The 27355-nt window shown below is 40.9% G+C and overlaps 1 protein-coding gene across 1 annotated transcript in view; it reads right to left on the bottom strand.

Moving 5' to 3' along the window:
• Positions 1–3398: 3398 nt before the first annotated feature.
• The window catches only part of ATL3 (atlastin GTPase 3), a 59648-nt gene continuing 35691 nt past the window's right edge, over positions 3399–27355 (bottom strand). The window contains exons 6-13 of the mRNA XM_028118150.2: positions 24954–25010; positions 23014–23106; positions 21950–22088; positions 11814–11941; positions 11139–11195; positions 9362–9433; positions 8579–9010; positions 3399–7824 (exon numbers count right to left, since the gene is read on the bottom strand). Coding sequence (XP_027973951.1) covers positions 7738–7824; positions 8579–9010; positions 9362–9433; positions 11139–11195; positions 11814–11941; positions 21950–22088; positions 23014–23106; positions 24954–25010 — 1065 coding nt within the window. The 3' untranslated portion in view covers positions 3399–7737. The remainder of the gene's footprint in view (positions 7825–8578; positions 9011–9361; positions 9434–11138; positions 11196–11813; positions 11942–21949; positions 22089–23013; positions 23107–24953; positions 25011–27355) is intronic.

Genomic DNA, 27355 nt, shown 5'->3' with positions numbered 1-27355 from the left:
ACAGCCTGCTCCCGCCTCTGGGTCAGAGGGCCAGGAGACCTCCCACTCACCCCCCCCCCCCGCTCCCCACGCCCTCCTCCACCTAGAGGCGCCCCCTGAACCCAGTTCCACTGCCACCTCCTCCTCACCAATTCCACACACGCGCTTGGGGCCGCCCAATATTGAAGACCCATCTTGTATTAGACTCCATCTGTATACACACCACTCTGGACTGTAATCAACTGACTTACCTCCTCCATCGGAGTGGGCTTATAGTTTGAAACTATATTAAAGTTGAAAACCAGGTGAAGGCTTTCAGAGGTCCAGCAAAAAGGAAGCACTTTTAACTATTGGGTCTTAAGCCATCAGATATCCCCCAAACTGGGTCCACAGCACAAATTCCATGAATGAATGACCAGACACAGGCCCTTCCTGGCACCCGGCTCTGGCTGGACTGTGGCTCCTTAAGAGTGGAACCAGCTCCCGTTCATCTCTCTTCTCCCCACTCCCAGCCAGCCCTGCGCCTTGCAGTCTAGATGCTTGGGCCACATCCTGGCCTGCTCACTTGCTGGCTATAGGGTCCAGGACACCCTTCACTCTCTCAGCCTCAGTCTATTCATCTCTTAAAAGGAGTGATGATAGTACTGGGCAACATATAAGATCACATGTAAAAATACATTCCCCGAAGGGAGAGCCACAAATGAAATGATGCTTATAAAGTACTGAGCCTGATGTGTGGCACATGGTAAATCCTCATCAGGACATGTTGGCTGTTAACACAAGGAAAAGCACGTGCTCAACACATCACCCGTCATTCACCAGCTTCCCAACGGGAGAGTCAGAGGCAACGCAAATACATACCAGAGCTTTATGGGCATTGCTACTCACCCAACAAATTGTTTTTCGTATTAAGCAAGTGACTAGTAAAGCAGCCCAAACCCAAGGCGGAGGGGTTGGGGTTTGAGAACACCAGATTGACTTCTGTTTCTCCTTACTCTCTGCTTTCAGAACTGCCCAGATGTCACCTCCCTTATTTATTTCCCCCTGTGCTGTGCGAGGGAAAACAAAACAGAAAGCATCCTGAGGGACAAGGATGTCAGGAAAGTGATTTTCGCCTTCCACACAGGGCTCAAGAGGAGCTCGGTAAGACAGACCCCAGGCCAAGAAGCTATACCACACGATGTTGGTACCGCCACCAGCAAGACTGTCCCTAGGCGCCCCCCCCCCGCCCTCCAAGTCCACTACCGCTGTTTGAATGGGAAGCCATGCCAGGATCAAACCAAGAGCTGACTCCAAAGTCTCTGGTCTTTTCTGCAACCACAGTCACAGAGCCCTGTTCTTCTTGTGGTGGGGAGGGGTAATTGTCATTATTTGCAGTCTCCATTTTCTGTCTTCTAAGGAGGACGATTCTCCAGGAGAATCCAGTGTTTTGCGGTCTCTGAAAGTAGGAGAAAATGGCTCAGGCTTATGCTGAAGCATGAGACCTTGTGGGGATTCTGAGTGGGTGGGGTAGGAGGGCAACAAGGCCAGGGCAGGAGAAGGAAAGGGGGAAGGGGAGAGTGGGGAAGGAGAGAGAGGGCCGGCAAGCCACATTTAAAGGAGCAGAATCCATTAGGAGCATTTTGTGCGAACATGAGGGTTTCTGTTGCTTGACATTAACTCTCAAAACCTGAACACTCTTCTGGGAAGAAGTCCATCAATGTCAAAACTGAATACAAGCTTGCCTTTTTTTTTTTTTTTTTTTTTAAGTAGGCTCTGTGCCCAACGTGGGGCTTGAACTCAAGACCCTGAGGTCAAGAGTCACCGCTAACTGAGCCAGTCAGGCACCCCTGAATACAGGCTTTTTAATGTTTATCCAGGCTACTCTGGTGCAGCTTTGTGAATATGCCACTTCTGACAGTTTGACCAGAAAAATCAGGTTTTTATGAAAGAAAAGGTGAAATGTAACTTCCTTCTGAATCCCATTTCTGACCCCTCAAGTCCTACTAAAGAGAACAAATCCCTATTGAGAGGCTCTGAAGAGCTTCCCCTGCATTAATGTGCAGCATAACCACCATACTTCCCTTTGAAAGAACATTCCTGAAATGTTCCACGTTTCTTATTCCCGTTAAATGGAGCAACAGTCCAAAACAAACATTTGTTTTTGTTTGTCCAGCAGTCTTTCACTTGGTGACTGTGTGGTTCTAGTGGACCTGCCTAATCACGGTACATCACCCTGACTAGAGACACATGTGACCTTGGTCCAGCTATCAGGCCCCAGCCCCCAGGCTATTGCAATTGACCCTGAAGGAACATATGACCCAAGCCAGACCAATCAGAAGCCTTCTCTATATACACACACATTTCTAAATAGGCAATGGGTTAAAAAAATAAATAAATAAAAGGCTCTTTCCCCTGGAAACATTAAAGTGGTATGATGTAAGCATGGAACCATCTGTGCCTTACCTCCCCTGCAGCATGGAAGAAATCCATCTGCAAAAGCAGATAATACAGCTGCCACGTGCTTGAGATAATAGCCTTGTTGACATTCGAGTTCTTCCAGTGCCTGATGTGTTTTGCTCCTAGACATCCAGTTACCATTTTTCCTTTGATTCAGCTAGAGCTGAACTCATCTTTGCAAACTGATATATGGTAATCAAAGGCAAGAATGTCAATGCACCAAAGACAAAAGTTAGCTCAACTTCTCCCCATCCATCCGTCTTTCCCCACCCGTCTTTCTCCCCAGCTTATGCTATTGGGGTATCACCACTCTGATGGTAGTCCCGGGTTTTCACCATACTCTTCCTACCCTAACAATCGGTGAGTTTGCACCCTCCCTAACTATACTGATGAGCATGAATGCAACAGCTAGCCTGGCACCGAACATATGACCACCATCAGGGAGAGAGAGGGAGACAGGGAGGGAGGGAGGGAGGGATGGCAACTGACCACACCAAGTGTATGTTTCAATCTACAAACATACTAGAAATCTTACTGCAGGGCCAAATGGGCTACGTCTAGCAATTAGCCAATATTTGGGAAGTTGAATGCAACCTCTCCACTGGCTCCAAGGTCACCAGTTAAAAGGGAAAGCTCTTGAAAGAGCTTCACTCACTCCCAAAGAGGAACCATCTAACCAAATAGGGCAACCAAATGAAAGTGCTACAAGTTCAAGGGTCCTCACAAGTCCCCGTTACTGTAAATAAAACTTGTGTTCAATTTTAAGTCCAAGTCCATGCCCTTCTCCAGCACTATGCTAGCAAGACTGTGAGGTATGGTTTTGCAGGACAGAGAAAGGTGATGCACCCGAACCGCATTTCCACTACCTCCTTTGACATGGGGTTATCCCTCCCCTTAGATATCCTATTCACTTTGACAAGCCCAAATCTATTTCACAGACCTTCCCATATTAAAGAACAGAGAAAGAAACAAATCACAGACATGGTGCTATGAGCTTTATTCAATTAAATGACCTTACAATTAAGAAACAGAAAATATGCTTTCAATAAACTAATAGCATAATCTCATCCCATTGCACTTTTTAAAAAGTATATTAAATTTTAAAGCCGTTCAAAGGCAAGGGTCTAGGAGAAAGTATTTTCAACAAATCATTTTTTAAAGAAAAGAAAAAGAAAACTTGTACATGCTCAGGATTAATACGAACCCCTTTAAGGCTTAAGTCCATGGCAGGATTTAGCCATCTAAATTAGAAAGCTTCGCCAATCAAATGTAACCTTTCCTTGGTCAGAAGAGCACTACATTTAAATTTTAGTTCTGGCACATGAAAACTCCTTCCAAGGAAGAACATTTTCTTTTGAAATCTTTCTGCTCCTAGACCTGTTTTGAAAAGTTCCTGTTATAGGGGTACTTTTGTCACTAATTTTCAAAATTATTTTCTCCTTCCTTTTTATTATTTTTATTTATGGCTTAAGGTTTTCTGTGCATGAAAGATGAGGGGTTCAAGTCACAGTGAATTTTGCTTTTTAAAAGAAACACTACTTTCAAAAAGTTTTTTTTAATCCTAATTACACCTGTTAGTAAATAGGACACTTGTACATTCATTTTTCAGAGAAGGCACTATGATACCTTAATTTAGAAAAACAGCTTTAACGAGCTTAGTTAATCCTCTAGATGAAAGACATCGCCCTTATTACTCGGAACACGGTGAACCCTCAGTCACAGTACTGGCAGCAGAGCACCTATTCTGAGCACAGGTAGAAGCTGACCGTCCCCTCGGCTCCAAACAATACTGATTGCACCTTCCCATCCCACGGAGCATCTCTCTCACTGGTCTCTGAGCCACCTGCAATACTATCGAAGGGGTGATTCCAGGGCCACAACCCAGACCCACTGAGGCAATCCCTAACATAAAGCTAGGGACCAGAATGGTTTTAAACAAGACTCCCAAGTACGTCTTGGGCGCTCTAACATAGATGAGAGCCACTACCCAAAACACAACTACAACAGGACATAAGGAAAACTATCCTATCGCAGCAAATGGTCATTGTCATTTTAAAAAATCACTTACACAAATAGTTTGTACTTTTATGACTCAAGTTTGTCTTCATTATGCCCTATTCCTTGACTAAAATTTTGTCAGGTCTCAACGTAAGCCAGAAAGATGTAGCCCACACTGGCTACCTTGGATAGCAGCCATCCTAAAATCATCCTAAATTACATTTCAATATTCTATGAGGGGGAAAAAAGGCCTATGAAGACTTCCATATAAAAACTCTAGGAAAAAATCAACTATTTAGTTTTGTTTTTTTATCACTTTTGCCTGGGCTTACGTCAACCTACTTCTCTGTAACTCATCCATAATGCATAAATACCCATCGAAACTCACCCTATCCAAGACACTACTTTTATAACGTAGGTAAAACACTGGCTATGACCTGCTAAGGGAACACCCTGCCAGTAACAAGGCAGTTTGTTTGTCTGTTTATGTGCCTAAACCCTTTCACTTCATGTTAAGAGAAAAAAGAAAGAGCAGATAAAGCAAAACAATATTCATAGGCAATTCTACCAAGTATAAAGAAGGCGTTAACACATAAACCTCCACGGAACAGACTTCTTGGTATATTGCTAAAATAGGGCATGGCTCTGAAGATGTTGATCATCATACATGATCGTTTGCCCCCATTGTATCTACAAACCAATCTAGAAAGAATTGAAATTTTGATTCTATTATTTTTACTATAAAAAGCTAATTGGATTTAAAAAAATTTTTTTCCTGAAATGAATACTTTTCATAGAAATTCTGAAAACCTCCTTTTGCACGTTAATAGGGCTATGCCCCCATATAACCGTTAGAAACGTGCAAACCATAAATGCTTGTGTGAAAAGGCTGGTCAGGAGTGGCAGAACTACATACACCATGCAAACACTTGCAGTGTGAACACCTAAGCAATGTCTCTGACCCACAAACTAAAGGCTGAGGGAAGTTAAGAGGTACAAGATATTCTTTTCAACCTGGTCATAAATCTCCCCGGATTATTTAAAGCCAGCAATGAGAATGCATCTTTTATTGAAAAAGGTGATATAAAACCACCAATTTACTGTAAAAATAAGAGAAAAGAGACCAAAGAAAACTCATTAAGGATCTTCACTGAGAAAACTTTATCAGTACTTCCCAGAGCTAGAATAAATTAACTAATAAAGACAAAAATAATAAGGCTTCCCCAGGGAATTAAACCAAATTATTTAAGATCAAAACAGAAATGGTGAATCTGAACAGTAACTAAATCCTAAGATTTCATTTAGTCATACATTATCACATATTGTTTTACTTTAAAAATTCTAATACTTTAGTATTAAAATAAGTTTTAGATACATCATCCTTTTCTCACCATTAAAAGCATCACTCTAGACAATTACTCTGAAATCTATAAATGTGCCTCTACAATGCATTAAAAGCCAAGTATCTCAACATCTGTAAAGCCTTTAGTGAATAAATATGAACCTTCAGGAAGATGAGAGGCCACCTGAAAATGCACCAAAATTTCAAAGAGAAGCTTTCAATTTAACAGTCAACACTAAGCAGCACTGACAGGCAAATAAACAGTTTTTAGAACAAGCTGGAATTTTCCTAAAATTTAATGGCAATTGAATAAACTAGCAAGAACTTAGGGGAAAGATGGTATGTAGATAGGAAAAAAATATAAAATGCTTGGAATTAATTCAGACTCATAAAAATACTTCAGTGGTGAAGTGTTAATGTAGTAAAAATTCTTTAATAGAGATTACATGCTTCTTTCTTCTGCCTTCCGTTCAGACTTCTTCACGTATGTAGAATCTACACTTGGGTTTCGCCTAAGCCTTCCTATCTCCCTCCCACAACAAAAACTATCTTAATTAAGGCTCTCATACCTGAATGTTTATATAAATACTTAAAGGCAAGTTTTATGAAGTTTAAAAATCCACAATAATTCACCAAAAACTAATGATGTAATATATGGTGATTAACATAACAATAAAAAAATTAAAAAAAAATCCACAATAATTCACCATTATATTATAAATCAAAGGAAAAGGCAACTCATAGAGAAAATGTTTTTTACCACCCAATCAAGGTAAATAAAAAAGATTTCTTAGATACTTCTGGATACTGTCCATATTTAGGTGGGGCTTCGGTCCTCACTAAGCCAAAGCTATTTTAAAGCTACCAGACTAGTCAAGTGAGGTTAAAGAAAGGAAGACTCACTAAACAAAACTGACAATTTTAGCTTTATTGTTAAAAATATTAGACAGTGCCTAGGAGAACGCAAGTAAATGTTTTGGATAAAGACCTGATTTACTGCTAGGCCACAATGCAACAGGACAACTGAAGGCAGTAATGTTTGGTAATGTCTTTCCTCTAATCCTTAATAAAGTTCTGTTCTTAAGTAGAACTCTTGCAAACAAGACCTCTCAAATGACAGCCATGAGTTATATATAACACAGATATGCATATAAACCTGCAAACAGTGAATGTGAGCAAGGCACAAGTTCAAGTGACTCATCAGAGGTCACATGGTTCATTTAAACTCAAGCTTTTTTGTTTAAAGCATCGAGCTCACTCCTTTCATTATGAGCCACTGTGGCTCTTCAAGGCATGTTTCCCTCTTTTCTAAAAAGAAGCTAGAGGAATGAAGGCAAAAATAAAATGAAAGTATGCTCCAACAAAACCGTCAGCCTGTCAGTAAAAGACCATAAATTTCAGTGTATGGTGGATTTAAATAGGATATGGATTTTCCACACTATGTGGCAAGCAGGATTCTTTATAAGATTTTAAAAGTGTAATGGCATCCTTTTCAGTCTTTTGTTCTGAAGCTTTTGCAAGTTTTGTAAACATTTTAAAATAGTAAGGTATAGAAGAACAGATAGGTTTCACCACAAAACAGCATCTTTCACGAGGTTATTCTTGATTCCCTATCATGTCCTCAAAAGCCTGGATTCAATCTTAAAAGGCACTAAGTGGCACATACAGGATTTAAAACCACATTTGCAGTTTTTCCTTTAGCTTTCTCCCCATAAAGTGCACAAAGCAGAGAGTAATAAGAAAATAGACGCAGGCATGGATCTATATCAGCAAGGAAAAAAATGCTTCCAACAGAAATGGAAGTATGTTTAAGAATTTGAAGCCACGGGAAAGGTCCATTAATTTATTATTGCTGAGTTTCAGCTCTTCCCGGGTGATCCCAGATCTGCGTTCCTCTGGACCTGGACTTGTGGCCGTGGCAGAAACCCAGAAATCAGGAGGGGCTGGCCGCGTTCTCGTTGGCTCCTCTCGTCAAGATGCTATTGAGCTTTTTTATCCACAGGTGGCCTCCCAACAACTGCATCCCTCACAGCGGCCTGAGTAGAATTACCCATATGAGAAGCAGCCTGCAAGAGTCCATTTATTCAACACGTAAGTTAATAAAATACAACACAGCATCGAGAGAGACTTGAGAGATAAACTTTCACAAATCTCTGTCTACATCACGGGTAGGTTACCAGAAAACTGGGAAATGAAAATGCAGGTGTCAGGGGAACCTGTGGCGGCAGCTGGCTCCCCAGAGTCATTGAAGCCTCTGCTCCATTATCGTGGTGGGCTGGGAAGCCACCTTGGCTCCTCACAAGCTTCTGACTCAACAGATCTGCTCCTGGTACTCGGAAAAAGAAATCCGAGTCTCAGGGATCTGTACACCTGGAGATCACGTCAATGTCAAAAGCCACTGGCTTTTTTAAAGATTTTAAGCGAAAGAGATGCCATCCATTAGAACTCAAAACAGAAAAATTTCAAAGCTCCTGATTTTCAGTAAAGCAAATTAACCTCGGATGGGGGAGAATCACACAGGAATTGCGTCTAAAGAGCATGTGATTAGAAGCTCCCCATGAGTAACACAGTATGTCTAAGTTAGCACTTTCTTGCATTAGAGGGCAGTTTTTAGGCGTGGAAACGAAATATTAGGAATAAATATTAATATCCTAAAGAAGGATGATACAACATAATGCCTATCAAAAAACAAAAAATGGCAGGGGAAGTTTCTCATGCCTTCTTTCACTGTGAAACTCTTCCAAATGGAAATACTTTACAATAAAAGCACAAACATCTGTCCATTATCAACCCGTAGCCTCATCAGCTGGTATCACTCACCTGCTCTAGTACATATGCTGCACCAGAATCAATTGCTCCGCCCAGCTCACGATATTGACCAGAATACCTGATGTATCCCCAAGTAAGAAGTGCTATTAACAGCAGTCCAACCATACAGTTGAACAGCTGGGCCACAACCTCAAGGCCAACAAAGCCAGTGAGGCCTGAGGCGATGTACAAAATCACAATGCCCGTGAAAAGCACCGCGGGGGTTCGGAAGGTGCTAAAGACATTCTTGCTGCCATTGTGTTTGCAGAAGTTCTCATAGAGCTCCTTGATCTCCTCCTCCAGCTCCTGCTGGTAACGAAGGCTAAAATCCTTCCCACCCATCTTCTTGGTCTTCCTAAAATGGTCCAGAGCAAGCTGCCTGAATTCACAGTGCTTCTCCTCCAGAATGTCTGGAGACAAATAAGGTTTCTCTCCCCCACAAACCTAAAAAGAATAAAGACATAACGTGTTGAAGATCCCTTTGAAAACAAGTGCCCAATAAAACAAGTGAAAACACTGAAAAAGTCAGAACATTTTAAGATATTAGAAATCAATTTGACCAAGACCAATAAAAGTCTGGGTTCACTTCCTCTGAAAAGCACACTGAAATAAGCAAGGTGACATTAACTGCACCAAAAGAAAGTCTTGCTTTCAGGTCCCCCCCCAGGGGGACCTGAACACAGCTTTGTTGTCTCATCATCTTCAGATACATTAAACAGGATCAGTTTGGGCTTCTGAAGTCAGCAACAGGGCCAGGTGATAGATACGTCAGAATAAGACACGTGCCCAACATACCTCTTCCATGTTGTTGTAATACATGTCTTTGGCGGAGGCTGCAGCTGCTAAATTGTTGGCTTCAGCGGTGGCCTTTTAAGAAAGGAAAGCATAAGCTCTGAATCCCCTCTTTTAACATTCTTCCACAAATAACCAAGTGCCAACGTCATCTCACCCTGTCCCCATTCTTCCTTTTCTAGGATCCTTCTGCCATTTTTTGTTTCCATACAGCCCAATTTATGAAATAAAATACTACTTTTCTACCAAATTTTCTGCCAAAAAACATTCTTATACAAAGGGGTTTTACCATCAGTTAAACCTCTGGAAATATCATTCCCTTTGCTTCCATTTTAAGTGTTAAGAAATAGGGGTGCCTGGGTGGCTCAGATGGTTAAATGTCTGCCTTCGGCTCAGGTCATGATCCCAGGGTCCTAGGATCAAGCCCCATAATGGGCTCCTGACTCAGCAGGGAGCCTGCTTCTCTCTCTTGCTCTGCCTCTCCTCCAGCTCATGCTCTCTCTCTCCCTATCTCTGTGTCTCAAATGAATAAATAAAATCTTTGGGGCACCTGCGTGGCTCAGTGGTTAAAGCATCTGCCTTCGGCTCAGTCATGATCCCAGGGTCCTGGGATCGAGTCCAGCATCCGGGCTCCCTGCTCAGAGGGAAGCCTGCTTCTCCCTCTCCCACTCCCCCTGCTTGTGTTCCCTCTCTCGCTGTCTCTCTCTCTCTGTCAAATAAATAAATAAAATCTTAAAAAATAGATAAAATAAAATCTTAAAAAAAAATAAGTGTTAAGAAATAGACATGGGTCAAAAAAGAAGGGAAAAAATTTATCTTTACATGAATTCCAAATTCTAGCTTCCTTTGTAGAACTGTTTTGCTACTAAAGAAATAAACATTTGGCAGTAAACTTTATGAAAGTCAGAGACTATGTGTTAACAAAATGACATCTTGAAAATAGCAAGATGTTGAAAATAAAAGTCCCCAAAAATAAAAAACCTGACCAGTAAGTAGTAAATAGGTATGTCAGGACATGTTCTACTAAAGTAGACAAGAGAAAACAGGACAATAATTTGTCTAAGATGACTGTGCCTGTTCTACCTGGGTGTAATAAAACAGTGCTCTCCACAGTGCATTTGGTGGGAAGACCAGGCCCACTGAGGGGCCGTTCTGCTTTAACTGTACCCCCACAAATACGCACAAAAAACCCAGGGGGCAGGGGTGCCTAGGTGGCTCAGTAAATTAAGCATCTGCCTTCAGCTCAGTCATGATCCCAAAGTCCTGGGATTGAGCCCCATGCGAGGCTCTCTGCTCAGTGGGGAGCCTGCTTCTCCCTCTTCTCTGTCCCTCCTCCTGCTTGTGCTCCCTCCCTCTCTGTCAAATAAATAAATAAAATCTTAAAAAAAAAAAAAAAACAACCCAGAGGGCAGTCACAATGCTGAAGAATGTGCTAAAAATTCACATACTTCAGCATAACAGGCAAGGAGAGCAAAAGCATTCTCTCTTTTTTTTAAAGTCTTATTTATTTTAGAGAGAGAGAGATGTGCACAAGTGGGGGAAGGGGCAAAGGGAGAGGGAGAGAGAGGGAATTTTCAAGCAGACTACCCCACGGAGCACAGAGCCCTATGTGGGGCTCCGTCCCAGGACCCTGAGATCATGACCTGAAATCAAGAGTCAGACGCCTAACCACCTGAGCCACCCAGGCGCCCCACAATCTCTTCTTAAAGGACGCTGCTTCTTGTGTATGAGTCAACAAGGAATTAAACAGTATCATTTCGGATGTCAAAGAATTGCTTACCTGAAGCATGGATTTGGGATGAGGCAGATCTTCTCCTTGGTAAATTTTAATATATGCCTTAGGATATAAACGTAAAAACAATTGTGAAAAATGTGATCCTGTCACATTTAATCATACTTTAACTTTTAGAAAATGACCATACAACTGCATTTTCCTAAAGACCTAGATCAACACCCAGGAATTAGCAAAAACACAACACACCTTTGAGTGCATGTTAGCATTTTTAGTTAACTAAAACTGTTCTCAAGCAGCACGAGCCTAGCAAGGCTAGGAGTCCCACCAGATTCCCCATGCACACTGGCCTCACCACTACCTGTGGGCACAGTGACCGTCCGCCTTGAAGTAGCCATGTCACATCTAGATGCCATCTCCTCCTACTCACGGCAACCTCCTAACCACCTCCTGTCCACACCATCTTCCTTGAGGAACAATCTTCCTTTAGCCACAGTAATTACTCCTCTAAGAAAGTGCAAAGAACATCCATTTGGTTCTTAGACCGATACTGCCACCCAGTGGCCCACTCCTGGAAGGACACTGGAGGCTCTGAAAATGCCTCTCACCATCTCCCCCATGAAATTTGCCCCTAAGCTTTAAAATAGTAAAATTAAGTTAGTTTACAACCTAGATCAGTTTTACCAAAAGTCAAATATTTTGATTATTAAAACCCATATTTACCTTAAAATACTCCAATAGCCCCCGACAGGTGACTTTTGAGCCATTGATCTCCTTTTCCATTAAATTAGCTGGGTTTAATACAAATGGAATCAGGGTCTGTAACTGCTCTTTGAATTCACTGGCAATATCTGTTCACGAGACCGTGAGGAAGAAAACAGTAAGCCAAACGGGTTTATTCAACCAAGCTGAGCATAAAATGCAATCTTCAGTCTATCCAACTGTTTTAACATTTGCTAGTTGAAAGTGAGGGGAAGGAGGGATGCCTGGGTGGTTCAGTCAGTTAAGCGTCTGCCTTTGGCTCAGGTCATGATCCCAGGGTCCTGGGATCAAGCCCCACATTGGGCTCCCTGCTCAACGGGGAGTCTGCTTCTCCCTCTGCCCCTCTCCCTGCTCATGCTCAATCTCTCTCTCATAAATAAAATCTTTTTTTTTTTTTAAAGACTTTATTTGACAGCGAGAGAAAGAACACAAGCAGGGAGAGTGGGAGAGGGAGAAACAGACTCCCCGCTGAGCAGGGAGCCCGATGCGGGGCTTGATCCCAGGACCCTGGGATTATGACCTGAGCCGAAGGCAGACACTTAATGACTGAGCCACCCAGGTGCCCCTCTCATAAATAAAATCTTAAAAAGAAGAAAAGTGAGGGGAGGGAGTCCCAACTGTGTCTGACACTTTCTGCCCATGACCAGGTTGCTGATGGACCTCTGTCTAGCATGTACCTTTACTGTCTCCTTCCTTCCCTTCTGGGAATTAAGGGCTGCCTAGTCTAGAACAGAATATGCAGAATATCCTTCCCCTGGTTTTCATTCTGGAGGATTTAGTCTACTTCCCAGCCTTTCAAGAAATCTCACTTTTTAAAGAATTTCCAAAAAATCAATTATCAACCCCTCTAGTCCTCTCTTCCTTACCATACCTTCACACTCCCCCTTGGATCCATTAGAAATCACTACTCATCATCCACTTGCTTTTCTGTTGTTCATTTTTTAATGTTAAAACAAGTAGAAGCACCTGTACTGCATGGTATTTATTTTCTATTATCTCCTCAAGACCCTCTGGGCCATCCCAAAAGGAAAAGGCTACTATCTCAGGAAAGATGACAGCTTCTACAAAATTCCCACTGAGGGTGCAGGAGAGCCATTAATTAAGAGCTCTTTCCTCAAAGTGAGAACTAGCTGGTCCAACTCTGAAGACACAAGAGAATTAAAATACAAGGAATCTACCAAAACAAATTATGTAATATATGGTGATTAACGTAACAATAAAAAAATTTTAAAAAAAATACAAGGAATCTTCTTAGGTTCCCAACTAATTCAAACATCAGCTGAAAAGAAAGTGGGTAGGAACCCACATCAAGGTAGAAACTCTTCAACACTCCAGAACTCTAATGTATAAAACTGAGACATTCCGATTTCAAATTTTATTCACTCAACAGTTTTTGAGAACCTTTTTTGAGACAGACATTGTTGTAAGAGTTGGGGGCAGAGCAGTGAACAGAACAAAAGCAGCTTCTAAATTTTTCCAATTACAAACTAAGAATCTCTGTAGAAAAATCTGAGTTACTTTTATTTCCTTAGATTCTTTCCTTGGAACATATGGTCCTCTAAAAGCAATTACTAGATAATATAATGACAATGTACACACTCCTGGAAGGCATTCAAAATGAATTAAAAAAAATCATAAAGCCAGATAATGATGATTAACATTTAAAGTATTCCCTTCCGGGGCGCCTGGGTGGCTAAGTTGTTAAGCGTCTGGCCTTTGGCTCAGGTCATGATCCCAGGGTCCTGGGGTCGAGTCCCACATCGGGCTCCCTGCTCCATGGGGAGCCTGCTTCTCCCTCTGCCTCTGCCAATCTCTCTGTCTCTCATGAATAAATAAAATCTTAAAAAAAAAAAAAGATTTTATTTTTAAACAATCACTACTTTGAGGCTCAAACTGAGCAGGGAGCCCGATGCGGGACTCAATCCCAGGACCCTGGATCATGCCCTGAGCCGAAGGCAGATGCTTAACCGACTGAGCCACCCAGGCACCCCAAGGAAAAGCGTTTTTAAAAAATGTAACAGAAATTATAAATAATGGGAAGACAGAGTATTCAATAAATGATGTCAAAGTATTGGTATCTATAGAAAAACAGAAAATGGAGGCGCCTGGGTGGCTCAGTTGGTTAAGCGACTGCCTTCGGCTCAGGTCATGATCCTGGAGTCCCAGGATTGAGTCCCGCATCGGGCTCCCTGCTCGGCAGGGAGTCTGCTTCTCCCTCTGACCCTATCCCCTCTGATGTGCTCTCTCTCTCTCATTCTCTCTCTCTCAAATAAATAAATAAAATCTTTAAAAAAAAAAAAAGAAAAATAGAAAATGGATCTCTACTTCATACATACATAAAAATTAATTACCAGTGGATTAAACACAAGTATGAAAGACAATACTTGAGAGAGAGAGAAAGATCAAGGGAGAGTGTGTGCAGGTGTGTATTGGAGAAAGGAAAGGATTTTCTAAAACAAGACTTAAAAAAACACTACATAAGATCAAAGGTGAATGAATTCAATCACATTTAAGCTAAGACACCATAAAAAAAAAAAAAAACAAGACAGAAGATGGGAGAAGATATCTGCAACATATAACTAACAAAGGTTCATATCTTAAAATACACATACAGGATCTATACATTGCAGAGAAAGACAAACCCAATCTAAAACTGAACAGGCGTGAATAGGAATTGCAGAGGAAAGGAAGCATGGATGTAAATAAATATATGAAAAGATAGTCAATCCCATTAGTAACCAGAGAAATGCAATTTAAGGCCACAATGACATACTGTTTTTTATCACTAATTTAGTAAAAACTAGATGTCTGATAACACTAAGCACTGCCTAGGATATGGATCAACAGGAATTTCTATATACACTGATGAAGGGAGTATAATTTGGAACAAGCACTTTGGGAAACAATCTGGCATTATCCAGTAAGGTGAAAATATACAAATTCTAATATCCAGGAATCCTGCTTTTTTTTTTTCCCCAGGAATCCTGCTTTTAAAGCATATACCTTTGGGAGACTCCCATATATCCACATATACTAGAATGTCTGCAGCACTGTTCATAACAGCAAGAAACTGGAAAAGCTCACATTTCCATCAAGAATAAACTGTGTTACATTCGCAGAAGGCACAATTATACTACAGTAAAAGTGAATGAACTAGGGGCGCCTGGGTGGCTTAAATGGTTGGGCATCTGCCTTCGGCTCAGGTCATGGGTGGGGTCCTGGGATCAAGCCCCACATCCGGGCTCCTGGCTCAGCGGGGAGTCTGCTCTCCATCTCCCTCTGCCCCTCCTTCTCCATCTCCCTCTGCCCCTCCTCTCTCTGTCTCTCCCTCTCTCAAATGAATAAATAAAATGTTAAAAAAAGTGAATGAACTAAACTACATGCAATAACACAGATAATCTCAGAAATAAAACACTCAGGGCATCTGGCTAGTCAGTTGAATGTCTGACTTGATTTTGGCTCAGGTCACAATCTCAGGGTTATGGGATCCAGCCCCATGTCAGCTCCGCACAAAGCACAGAGTCTGCTTGAGATTCTCTTTCTCCCTCTCCCTCTGCCCCTCCCCCCACTTGCAGGCACACTCTCGTGCACACTGTCTCTCTAAATAAAATCTTAAAAAAAAATTTTTTTTTTTAAATTTATTTGAGGGCACCTGGGTGGCTCAGTTGTTTAAGCGACTGCCTTCGGCTCAGGTCATGATCCTGGAGTCCCAGGATCGAGTCCCACGTCGGGCTCCCTGCTCAGCAGGGAGTCTGCTTCTCCCTCTGACTCCCCCTCCTCTCATGCTCTCTCGCTATCATTACCTCTCTCAAAAAAAAAAAAAAAATCTTAAAAAAAAGAGTTTATTATTTGAGAAAGCATGAGAGAGAGAGAAAGCATGAGCAGAGGGGAAGGGCAGAGGGACAGGGAGAAGCAGACTCCCCACTGAGCAGGGAGCCCAATGTGGGACTCGATGCCAGCACCCTGGGATCATGACCTGAGCCGAAGGACCTGAGCCACCCAGGTGCCCCTAAAATTTTTTAATTAAAAAAAAAAAAAAAGAAAAACACTCAATGAAAATACAAGTTGGCCACATACTATTTTTTGTAAGTTCAAAATTAAAGAAACTTAGCAACAGACTAAGTGATTCAAACACAACGATTTTTTTAAAAATTCAAGGGTGAAATAAGCAAAATTTAGAATAGCGGTTATTTCTGTGGGGAGGGAGGGAGAAGAGATAGGAAAAAAGCACACAGGTATAGGAAATAGTACTGGTAATGTTCTAGATGACAGACTGGCAAACTACAGCCCTTGGGCTAAATATGGCCTGCTAACTGTAACTGTCAGTAAAATTTTGTTGAAACACAATTATGTCTTCATTTATGCATTGTCTATGGCTGCTTTCTTGTTACAATAGCAACAATGAGTAACTGTATGGCCCACAAAACTTAAAATATTTACTATCTGGTCCATTACAGAAAAAATTTCCCAATTCTGGTTCTAGATATTAAGTTGGGTAATAGGTTCATGATGTTCATTATATAAGGTTTTATATCTTACATATATAAGTTCTATGTATCCTTTTATATATGTAAAACTTTTGTATTCTTTTGTATACCTAATAATACATTTTAAAATTTAATGGTAGCTCATTATTTTAATTTGCTTTCATTTCTTTTGTTGCTAGTTAGACCAAGCTTTCTCCCATATTGGTTCCTGTATCTTAGAATACAGTCATTCTTCACAAAGTAAACAAATATGCTATCCTCTATCCTTATGTATACTATAATCACTGAAATATTTTCTTCAGTTTCTTTGCCTTTTTAATATGCATAAAATTATTAGGTATTCAAACCTATACCATTTTTCCTTGGCAATTTCCTTTATACCTCCTAATTTTAAAGAGTCCTTCCCCAATTCCAGAGATCTAATAAAATTAAATTTTCCGCATGCTTTAATTTTTATAATTTACCTCTGTAATCTACCTAGAATTTATTTATGCCTCATAAATTAAAATCTACATGACATTTCTCTCTAAATAGTAACATGTACCTCTCATCTCTACCGATTCCCATCACATCTTAAATAACCGATCAATTATAAGATCTCATGGCATCAAAAAAATTTTTTGGTTTTCTAATCTATCCCACCTAAATAAATGGGTACCAATCTCCCATCCAAATACTCTTAATTCTATAGTCTCCTCAGGATGGCGCCAAAGTATGGCCTTTACCAATTTTTAAAAAGGGATTAATCCCCATATTACACATTGATTAGTGGCTTAATGTATGATAAAGGTGACATTTCAACCAGTGGGGGAAGTTGGACTATTCAATAAATACTTTTGGGACAAATGGGTAGCCATTCAGAAAATAAGATGGATCTAAACTGGATAATAAATTGTAACGTGAAAAATAAAACTACAAAATTTCAAGAAAAAAAGTGGGACAAATTCTTTATAACTTGGAGTGGAAAACCATAAAATAGTGTACATGCTATGTTATTCTGTTTATATTCATATTTGCTTGCACATACTAAAGAAACTCTGGAAGCCTAAAAAAGTGGAGAAGACTTTTCCCTGAATACTTTTTAATCCTTTTTGGGATTTTAAACATGTAAATGTATTACCTATTCCAAAAAAAAAACAACCACCCTTTCTTTATGGTTTCAACTTTTATCATACTGAAAGACTAAGAACTTCAAAAATATTTCACTCAAGAAACTAGCACAATATAGACACCACAGATTGTTCCTATATTCGACTTTACCCAGATTTAACAGACCCTCAGCTAGTAATTCTTCTATAAAGGCTATACCAAAACACTAGTTTTAGACTCAGAACAGACAAGAACTATCTCCTGACAATCTCCAAATCTCATGGTGTCAAAGAAGATTGTGCCCTACAAATTCTTCCGTTTAATTTCTAGCTAAACAGCTCAGGGGTTACTGCATTAGGTCTCTCTGCTCTAGAAAATACGAAGATGACAGTTTTCTTTATGTCAATGGCAGAGACATCTGTGTCTGATGAAAGGGTTCTCAAAAGTGAGCTAATCGAGCTAAGAGGAAGCAGCAGCTGAGCAGCGATTATACCAAGACTAACTGTGTTTGGCAAGTGTTCATCTCTGGATAAATGGTCATTCTTTAAAAAAAAAAAAAAATACAGCAAATAAAACCACTAAAATTATCCCTGAAGTATTTAGGAAAACATTTGCAGAAAATGTAACTTACTAAATTTAAATGTTCTACAGTAATTACATTAAGGTCCTTCTGTGGATTAGCCCTAACCATTCTCAAGCTACTGTTGTCTTTTCCAGGTTATATGGAATGCGGCTCGCAGGACCTCAGCCAAGTCATCACACAAGTATATACTTGAGAAAAAACAACATGGAGGCATTTTCTTTAACTCTGAAAAATACATCAGCTCTATTTACAGGTCCCCCACAATAAAATTTATGTGGTTCTCAATCAAGCCCTTGCCAAGTACTCCAAGCCACCAATTATTTGCAATTTATCGTCCAATTTACACTTCACTCAAAACCCTTCACTATCCTGTTAGAAAGTTGCCTAAAATTACAAAATATCCATCTGCAAAGCCCCTAAAAGTACACAAACCTTTGCAGAGCTAATAAGAATTCTTTATGAGCAATCCTCCTAATGACTATAGTTCTTGAAACAGACACACAAGGCAGACTATAAATATATTTTTAAAGTAAAGCAAAAAAGAAAATTTTTATTTTTTAAATCTTTCCTTTTAAAAACATAATTATAAATATACATTTTTAAATAAATAGGATCATACAACATATGCTACTACACAACCTTTTTACATTTAATTATATGTCATAGACATCTATGTAAACACAGATCCATCTATCTACCTTAACCTTTTAAAGGATTTGAAATAGGGGCACCTTTAAATGGGTGGCTCAATCAGTTAAGCATCTGACTCTTGATTTCAGTTCAGGTCATGATCTCAGGGTCATGAGATGGAGCCCCATGTCAGGCTCCGCACTAAGCGTGAAGCCTGCTTAAGATTCTCTCTCTCTCCCTCTGCCATTTCTCTCTGCTCTCTTAAAAAAAAAAAAAGACTTTAAATAAGTTTTAAAGTAAACTTTTAAAAGTGCAAATGTACCATAATTTAACCAATTCCTCAAAAATACCCATTTAAGTTGTTTCTAATTATTCCCTATTATAATAATGGTATAGTAATACATATCCTTGTCCATATATTTTTATGTACTTACTTGGATAGTTCTTTAAAATACTTTCCTAAAAGTGAAATACTGGATCAAAGGATGTAAACAGTTTAAATTTTGATACTGACCCATAAAGACTACGAATTTGTACCAATACATTTGCACTTTCTCAATTATTGTGATGCTACATGTATTTTCATGAGTATATACTCACCATTTGTACTTCTTCCTTTGGGACTTGCCTTTTCATGTAAGAGAGTTAAGATTTTAACCCCATAAGTGTGTTTTAAAGTTCAATGATGGATGAGGGAAGCAAATAGTACATAATTATGATACTAACAGCTTATACAGAATTTGTTCCCTACTTTATAACTATAATAGGAAAATTAGGACAACGAAGATTTAGCGAGAAGCTGTTCATTAGTTTTAAATACGTAGAGGGTTGAACAGTATCCCCCCAAAATGCATGTCCTCCTGGAATCTCAAGACATTACCTTACTTGTAAATTACAGATGTAACTAGTTGAGATCATATTGATCAGGGGGCAACCTAAATCCAAACAGCGGTGTGCTTGTAAGAGGAGAGAACACAGAGACACAGAAAGAAGGCAGCCATGTGATGACAGAGACCGGAGTGATGCACGCAGCTCCAAGCCAAAGGACACCAAGGCCCGCCAGCAAACCCCAGAAGCTAGGAGACAGAGAGGGAGCAGATTCTCCCCCAGAGCCGCCAGAAGGAATCGATGCCGACACCATGATTTCAGAATTCTGGTCTCCTGAACTGTTAGGTAGTAAATTTCTGTGGTCCTAAGCCTTCCAGTTTGTGGTACTTTGTTACAGCAGTCCTAGGAAACAGATACAATGTACACACCCAACAGTGATACAAAATTTCAAAAGCTGGGGTTAGAAAACCTTAAAAAGCTCTTCCTATTTCCCGGAATAACACAATAAAAGTGAATTTTAAAACAATGTTTTGAAACATTAAAATGCTTGAAAATACAGCGGAATGCCTTTTTCTGTGTTTATACCTAATAACCTGAGAACATGCTTGCTGGGTCAAGTGCGTGAGGAAGTCCCTGAACTCACCCCCTCCTCAGCAGTCTCATTTAGGAATGCCCTGGATACCTCCCCTCCCAGTGATGAACAAACCCAAGTTTAGGTTTGGTAAAGGTATGTCTAATAAGAGTGTGAAAACCCCAAAGGAACACATCACCTACACACTCAACTTCCTCTATAAACTCCACTCAGAAAAGTCACTTGCAACTGCTTTTGAAATAAAAGGTTCTAGCTCCAATGTTGCCTGAGCAGATTTCTCTCCAAAGCCAGACCCCAAACTTGGATTTCTGAATAGCCATCTAACAGGCTCTTGAAGTCTCCTGCTCAGGAAAGCTGCCAACCACATGAAAATAGCACACAGTGACAAACAGAAGGTAAAGGTTAAGAAGTCTTTCAAACTCAGTTCCTTCTGCACCATGACGACCTTCTGTACTATTATGTACTTCTTCTGTACCATGAGGACCAGGTGGGATGTAAATCTTACACTGAACAAGTACATTAATGTTCTTGGATCAAGTAAGTCAAATAAATTGAAAATGATATATTTTATGTTTATTACAAGGCTATGAAAAACTCCCACTTCAAAAGGCAAGTTCTTCTGTAAACTAAACATGGTATACCCTCTAAATTATTTCCCCAAAATAACAGAAGAACTTCTATTTTAGCCCAATGTGACTTTGGGGCAAAAAGAACCTAGATGTAAATCTCTGCCCCCCCCCTGCCCCCCGACTTACTAGCGGAGTACTTTGAGCAAGTTCCTTAACTTTCCTAACTCAGTTTCTTCATCTGTGGGATAAAAGAGACAGTATCAGCTTATGGAAGCACCAGGAGCATGAAGTAGGAAAGTAAACTAGCAGTGTTGGTGCTATGGTCTGAATGTTTGTGTCCCCACCAAATTTGTATGTGGAAATCCTAACCCCTACAGGTGATGGTATTAGGTGGGGCCTTTGAGGGGTGATTTGGTCATGAGGGCAGAAGCCCTGTGAACAGCACTAGGGCGCTTATAAAAGAGACTCCACAGAGCTTCCTAGCCCTTCCATGCATGAGGGTACAACCAGAAGTCTGAGAACAGGAAGACAGACGTTACCTGACCATGCTGGCACCCTGACCTTGGACTTCCAGCCTCCAGAGCCATGAGAAATAGATTTCTGTTGTTGATAAGCCACCCAATGTATGGCATTTTGTTATAGCAGCCCAAAGAGATGAGCAATGGGAAATACAGCAGAGCCTGGAGAAATGGGCAGCTATTTTTATTCCTACTTTACTGGGAACCTGAGAAGCTCAGGTAAGTTTATAAACAAACATGCTAGTTTAACACATGTATAAACTGAAGGCTAGGCATTACATGACACAAGGTCTTAATGAATAAGGAACAAAAATAAGATAATGGAATCCAAGACTCCCGACTCATAATTACTCTAAGCTTACACCTAGTCAACACTTCCTAATACTCACACATGACCCAGCGCCAGGCTCTGCGCTAATCACAACACACAGCCATGCCATGCATCATGTTACCTTCCTCTGAGAATTTAATTGTACTTGATAATTATCAGCTGACCAATGTTTAGTGTTCCTTTATTTAGTGCTTTTATCTCTTGTAAACCAGTAATCAAAACATGCCTCTTAGAAAGATCACTGATGAATATGACCACTACCATTTCAGATGGAAAAATTAAGGTGAACTCTAATGGTCACAGAAAGGCAGAAGCAAAAAAATGAAGTGGACTCTAAATACTATTCTTTCTAAGAGAACACGCCGCCGTTCCTCTTCAGCATTCACTGAATCCATAATTGACATTTTCTGATCACTATTTAATTCCAAAGATCAAATCACCAGTCTAAAATAACATCATTTGTAACACACCTTTCAATTTCCCATCAAAGTCAGGGCTTGTGGCCACCTGGAGTCCTGGGTGTGGTAGGAGAAAACAGGTGACGTTGGAGAAGCAGGAGTGAATGTGGTTTCGGACGTTCTGAATTTCCTCGTGTTGATGTTCTTTTACCTGCCAATGAAGACCAACAATTTACAAAAGACCATTTGTTTTTCTTCACTAGGAACCACTAGTATAGGACAAAGACTTCCCAACTCTGATGGATCATAGCAACTTACGTTGTGTCCACTGAGAAAACTCGGAACCCTAGAAGCAATAAATGCATACATTTGATTAACCATGGTTTGGTTCCCATAGCAACCAAAGAACAGGGACTAAAGAGTTTCTTAAAAAACAGTATTGCAGGGGCGCCTGGGTGGCTCAGTCATTAAGCGACTGCCTTCGGCTCAGGTCATGATCCCAGGGTCCTGGGATCGAGCCCCACATCGGGCTCCCTGCTCAGCAGGAAGCCTGCTTCTCCCTCTCCCACTCCCCCTGCTTATGTTCCTCTCTCACTGTGTCTCTGTCAAATAAATAAATAAAATCTTTAAAAAAAAAAAAAAGTATCACACAGTACTTTAGAAGAACAAGGGAAGGTTTGTGGTCATGAAGGAAGATCTAACTAGTTAGTAGTGATTGACAAAGGACTCCCATATTTTAATTTTGGACAACAGGCTAAGCCTGTTTATATCTACCCCAAAACAAGTAAGAATTCTGAAGAAGAAGAACAGAACTAAAATTCTGAATATGACATTCTAAAGGCACATATAGAACCTGGTGCAAAATGTGAAACGGAAACCACAATCAAAGCTTGGGCCAGAGTCAAGAGTCCTTCAGAAGTCCTTCAAAGCCAGAGTCCTCTGCAATCCCTGTGCACTCCATACCCAGGCTCTTCACTCCTATGTGAATACCATTAGTGCGCTAATATTCATAAGTATTTAACACACTTGATAGAATTTTCCATAATCTGCTTTAACTACTACAGCTAAAGGCAAATGAGAAAGTTACCACTACTTTCCTTGTAGGTAATTCTTCAGAAGATTCTATTTCTTCTTACCTGTAGACGCTTATCCAAAAAGGACATTCCTCCCTGTAGTCCATAGCTGTATTCATAAGGGAAACTCCAGTCTCGAACCAAAAACATCAGTGTCTATTTAGGAAAAGAATAGAACATATTATAAGGTTGCACAAATTCATTTTCAAAATAACAACTGAAACACTTCTTTGCATAGTGCCAACTTCTTCAAAGAGGGTAAGAAATTGTGAAGGATTTATTTCTTCTGTAAAGTTTGAGAAACCTTATAAATACTAGAAGGACATGTATTAAGTCAAATGTGAGGTGAATATATCCTATCGGCTATTTTTGTTCCCATGGGTTGGTAAGAGCAGAAGGAAGAGATTGAGGAGATGTTAAATTCAGGGCTCTGCTCTAAAGGCAAGCACAAGGAATGTGGTAAAGGACAAGAAAACAACATGGTACCAGCTAATCCTGAAATCAGATCTACTTTTAATGTTAGAAAGGAAAACTAAATTAAATAATAATACTTAAAACTCCTCTAATCTTACTGAGGTTACTATACATTCTCATCCTTATGAAGCAACTAGCTAAAGCAGGGGCCAGAAAACTTTTTCATAAAGGACCTAAGAGTAAGTATCTTAGACTGTCATAACAAGAAGCAGCTATGGAGGGCCCCTGGGTGGCTCAGTCGGTTAAACGGCTGCCTTCGGCCCAGGTCATGATTCCAGGGTCCTGGGATCGAGCCCCACGTCGGGCTCCCTGCTGAGAGGGGAGCCTGCTTCTCCCTCTCCCTCTCCCTGCTGCTCCCCCTGCTTATACTCTCTCTCTCTAATAAAAAAAAATATTTTTTTTTAATCTTTTAAAAAAAAAAGCATCTGCCTTTGGCTCAGGTCATGATCTCAGGGCCCTGGGATCGAACCCCGCATCTGGCTCCCTGCTCAGCAGGGCGTCCACTTCTCCCTCTGCCCCTGCTTGTGCACGCACTCTCTCTCTCAAATAAATAAATACTTAAAAAAAAAAAAAAGCAGCAGCTATGAACAAATGAGTGTAGCTGTGTTCCAATAAAACTGCAATTTAAATGTCAGTGTCGGGGCGCCTGGGTGGCTCAGTCATTAAGCATCTGCCTTCGGCTCAGGTCATGATCCCAGGACTCTGGGATCAAGCCCCACATCGGGCTCCCTGCTCAGAAGGAAGCCTGCTTCTCCCTCTCCCACTCCCCCTGCTTGTGTTCCTTTTCTCGCTGTCTCTCTCTGTCAAATAAATAAAATCCTTTAAAAAATAAATAAATAGGGGCGCCTGGGTGGCTCAGTCGTTAGGCGTCTGCCTTCGGCTCGGGTCATGATCCCAGGGTCCTGGGATCGAGCCCCGCATCGGGCTCCCTGCTTGGCGGGAGGCCTGCTTCTCCCTCTCCCACTCCCCATGCTTGTGTTCACTCTCTTGCTGTATCTCTCTCTGTATCTCTGTCAAATAAATGAATAAAATCTTTAAAAAAAATAAAAATAAAAAATAAAAATAAACAAAAAATAAAAAATAAAAAATAAATAAATAAATAAATAAATGTCTGTGTCCACGGCTAATTTACACGTCATGAAATAGTGTTGCTTTTTTGATTGCAACCATTCAAAAATATAAAAACCATTCCTAACTCACAGGTCATATAAAATCAGGCAGCTAGCCTGATTTGGCCTGCGGGCTGCAGTTTGCTGATCTCTGAACTAAAACAAAGACATGAGGGGCACCTGGGTGGCTCAGTCGGTTAAGCATCCAACTCTTGGTTTTGGCTCAGGTCATGATCTCAGGGTTGTGAGACCAAGCCCCATGTGGGGCTCTGCACTCAGCAGGGAGTCTGCTTGAGATTCTCTCTCTCCCTCTGCCCTCCCCGAACTTGAATGTGCGCCCTCTAAAATAAATAAATAAATAAATCTTTAAAAAAAAAAACAGAACAAAGACATGAATTACATTTACAGTTAGCATTCTACCTGGAAGGGTTTTTGGAAAATTTCATCCATTGCCAGACGACCATATTCTGTGAAGAGCTTTAAAAAAGAAGAGTTAATGGTTTGTTAGGCAAAATTACTTAAAGTATTTCTATGGCTATTATTTAGCAAAGAATTCATTTAACAGACTCAATGCTACTTATGAGGCCCAAGTTCTACAGTTTCAAAAGCCTGGAGAGCCATGAACCTTAAAATAATCTGTTGTTCCTCTGTCTCACATCCATATTCCAAATCATTAGTAAACCCAGAATCCAACCGCTCACAGCTTCCATGTAGCTTGGAATATTACAACATCTTCCTAACTGGTCTCCCTGCCTCGGCCCTTGCTCCGTCCCCAGACTATTCCCAGGACAGTAGCCACAATGGCTCTGTTACAAGATTACTTAGATCACATCATGCCTCTGCTTAAAACCCTCCAACCTCATAGTAGAAAAGCCGGCCCCTTCCAGTGAGATCTGGCCACCCTGGCCCTCCTCGCTCTTCCTCAAACATGCTGTGCACACTGCTACCTTAGGGCCTTTGTTCTGACTCCTCCTTCTGCCTGTAAGGTTCTCCCCCCAAGTAACGGCACAATCCGCTCCCTCACTTTTTGTGGTCTTCACTCAAATGGCTCCTTCTCAAAGAAGCCTTCCCAACCATCTGCCTCAAAAGATTACAAGTTCCCCCACAATTCTTCTTACTCCCACATCTCTTCTAAATATCCTTCCTTAACCCGTCTCATTATCTAACATACTATACCTTTACTTATTTTGATTAGTGCCTGTCTTCTCTACTAGAATTTACGCTCCAGGAGGGCAAGGGTGTTTGTCTGTTCCCTGCACTACTGCATCTCTGGCAGCAGGAGGAGCACTGGGCCAAGAGCGTGTACACCACACAAACGACCAAATGACCACATTCTCTAAGGTCAGGGTTTACACAGACATTCATCTCTATGTCCTCATGAAGCCTCTCACTAAAAATATAGCAAAATGAAGTTTAAAAGTTATAAACTCACAGGTCAAAGGGGATGAGAAATGATATGGCAACAAAGAAGAGTTGTCAAAAACACTCTGGAAGGAAAACAGAAATGAAAACTATCTCAGGTTTTGGCTTTCTCTGCCTTATCTGTGACAGGCCAACAAGAAACAAGCAGATTCTCCCAGCAGAATCCCTGAAAGGCTCAGAAATTAGAAGCACCCATCACCATGAAGGAGGGGGTGAGGGAGCGGGGCTAACAACTAAAGAAACGATTGCAAGTCTTCGGAGAGAGCACCTACACTCCCAGATCCTGCTCCCTCGCTGTGCTCCAAATTCTCTTCCTGCCCCCACAGAAGATGGAAAGTGTACTGTCTGGAGATAAACCAGAAAGAACTTATACTTTGATACCAAACCCAGCCAAGAGGAGTAAGGTAAGTCCCCTACTTTACTGGAAATGGGCACTTAGATCAAGGTCTACATACTGAATAGTGAGACTCCTTGGCCTCCCATTCTGCTGGAGACACAGCAAGCTTCTACCCCCCAGGCAGGAGTTTAAAGAATTCTTCTCTGGGGAAAATGACAGCCCAAGAACAGGCTGCAAATAGACATTCAGGGGTTGCAACAAAATACCCAAATACTTGTCCAGTCACCTCACTGTGATCCAAAGCAGTACACCAGGCCCACCCTCTTACCAAAGGTCCCAGTCAGATTTTTAACAGCTCACTCTTAAATACACATGGCCAAGGACACCAGACCTTTGAGAGAAGCTACTAGCAGGAAAGAAAAACACTTGTGTCCTTCAATTCCAGAACATCATCTTATATTATTCCTTTTATAGTTTCTTTCCCTCCATTTTCTCCGTTATGTTTTACTAAAACACCTCTCATTATTAACAGGTGTAACCTCTCCTAAACTGACGCTCAAATTTTCCTTGTTGGCTGTGTCCCCCCATTCTCCCTCTCCTCCACCTCTCCCGCTCCTCTCTTCCCTTTTTCCCACTTCTCTCCCCCCACGCCCCGCTCTTCTCTCTCTGCTTCATTCCCTCCCTCTGGTCTGACTTCTGCTCTGCCCTTTCATTCAGCCCACCAGGGAGATTTTCTCCAATTTAGCTTCCACCTCCTTCTCTACTGAAGTTTCCAATTTTACTGACACAGTGTTCATTTCCAAGCTTTTGTTTGTTTTCTGAATGTTGCTTTTTAACAGCATCCTGTTTTTTCCTGGTTGCAACAGCTGCAACATATTATCTTTCTGACCATATGCATTTACAAAGAATGAAGAAAAAGCCCACACTAAGGTACATTACCATGAAAATTCATGCCAAGAATAAGAAGATCTTAAAAGCTTCAGAGAGAAAAAGGTCACACACAAAGGATCAGGAATCAGATGGTGTGGGACTTCAGCAGCAACACTGGAAGCTGGAAGGCAAT

Source organism: Eumetopias jubatus, unplaced genomic scaffold, assembly GCF_037043125.1.
Source record: "Eumetopias jubatus isolate StellerSeaLion01/CBP00866 unplaced genomic scaffold, mEumJub1_p1.0 scaffold_13, whole genome shotgun sequence".
NCBI lineage: Eukaryota > Metazoa > Chordata > Mammalia > Carnivora > Otariidae > Eumetopias > Eumetopias jubatus.
Note: the sequence above shows the minus strand (reverse complement) of the source record. Positions and strands in the feature narration are given on the sequence as shown.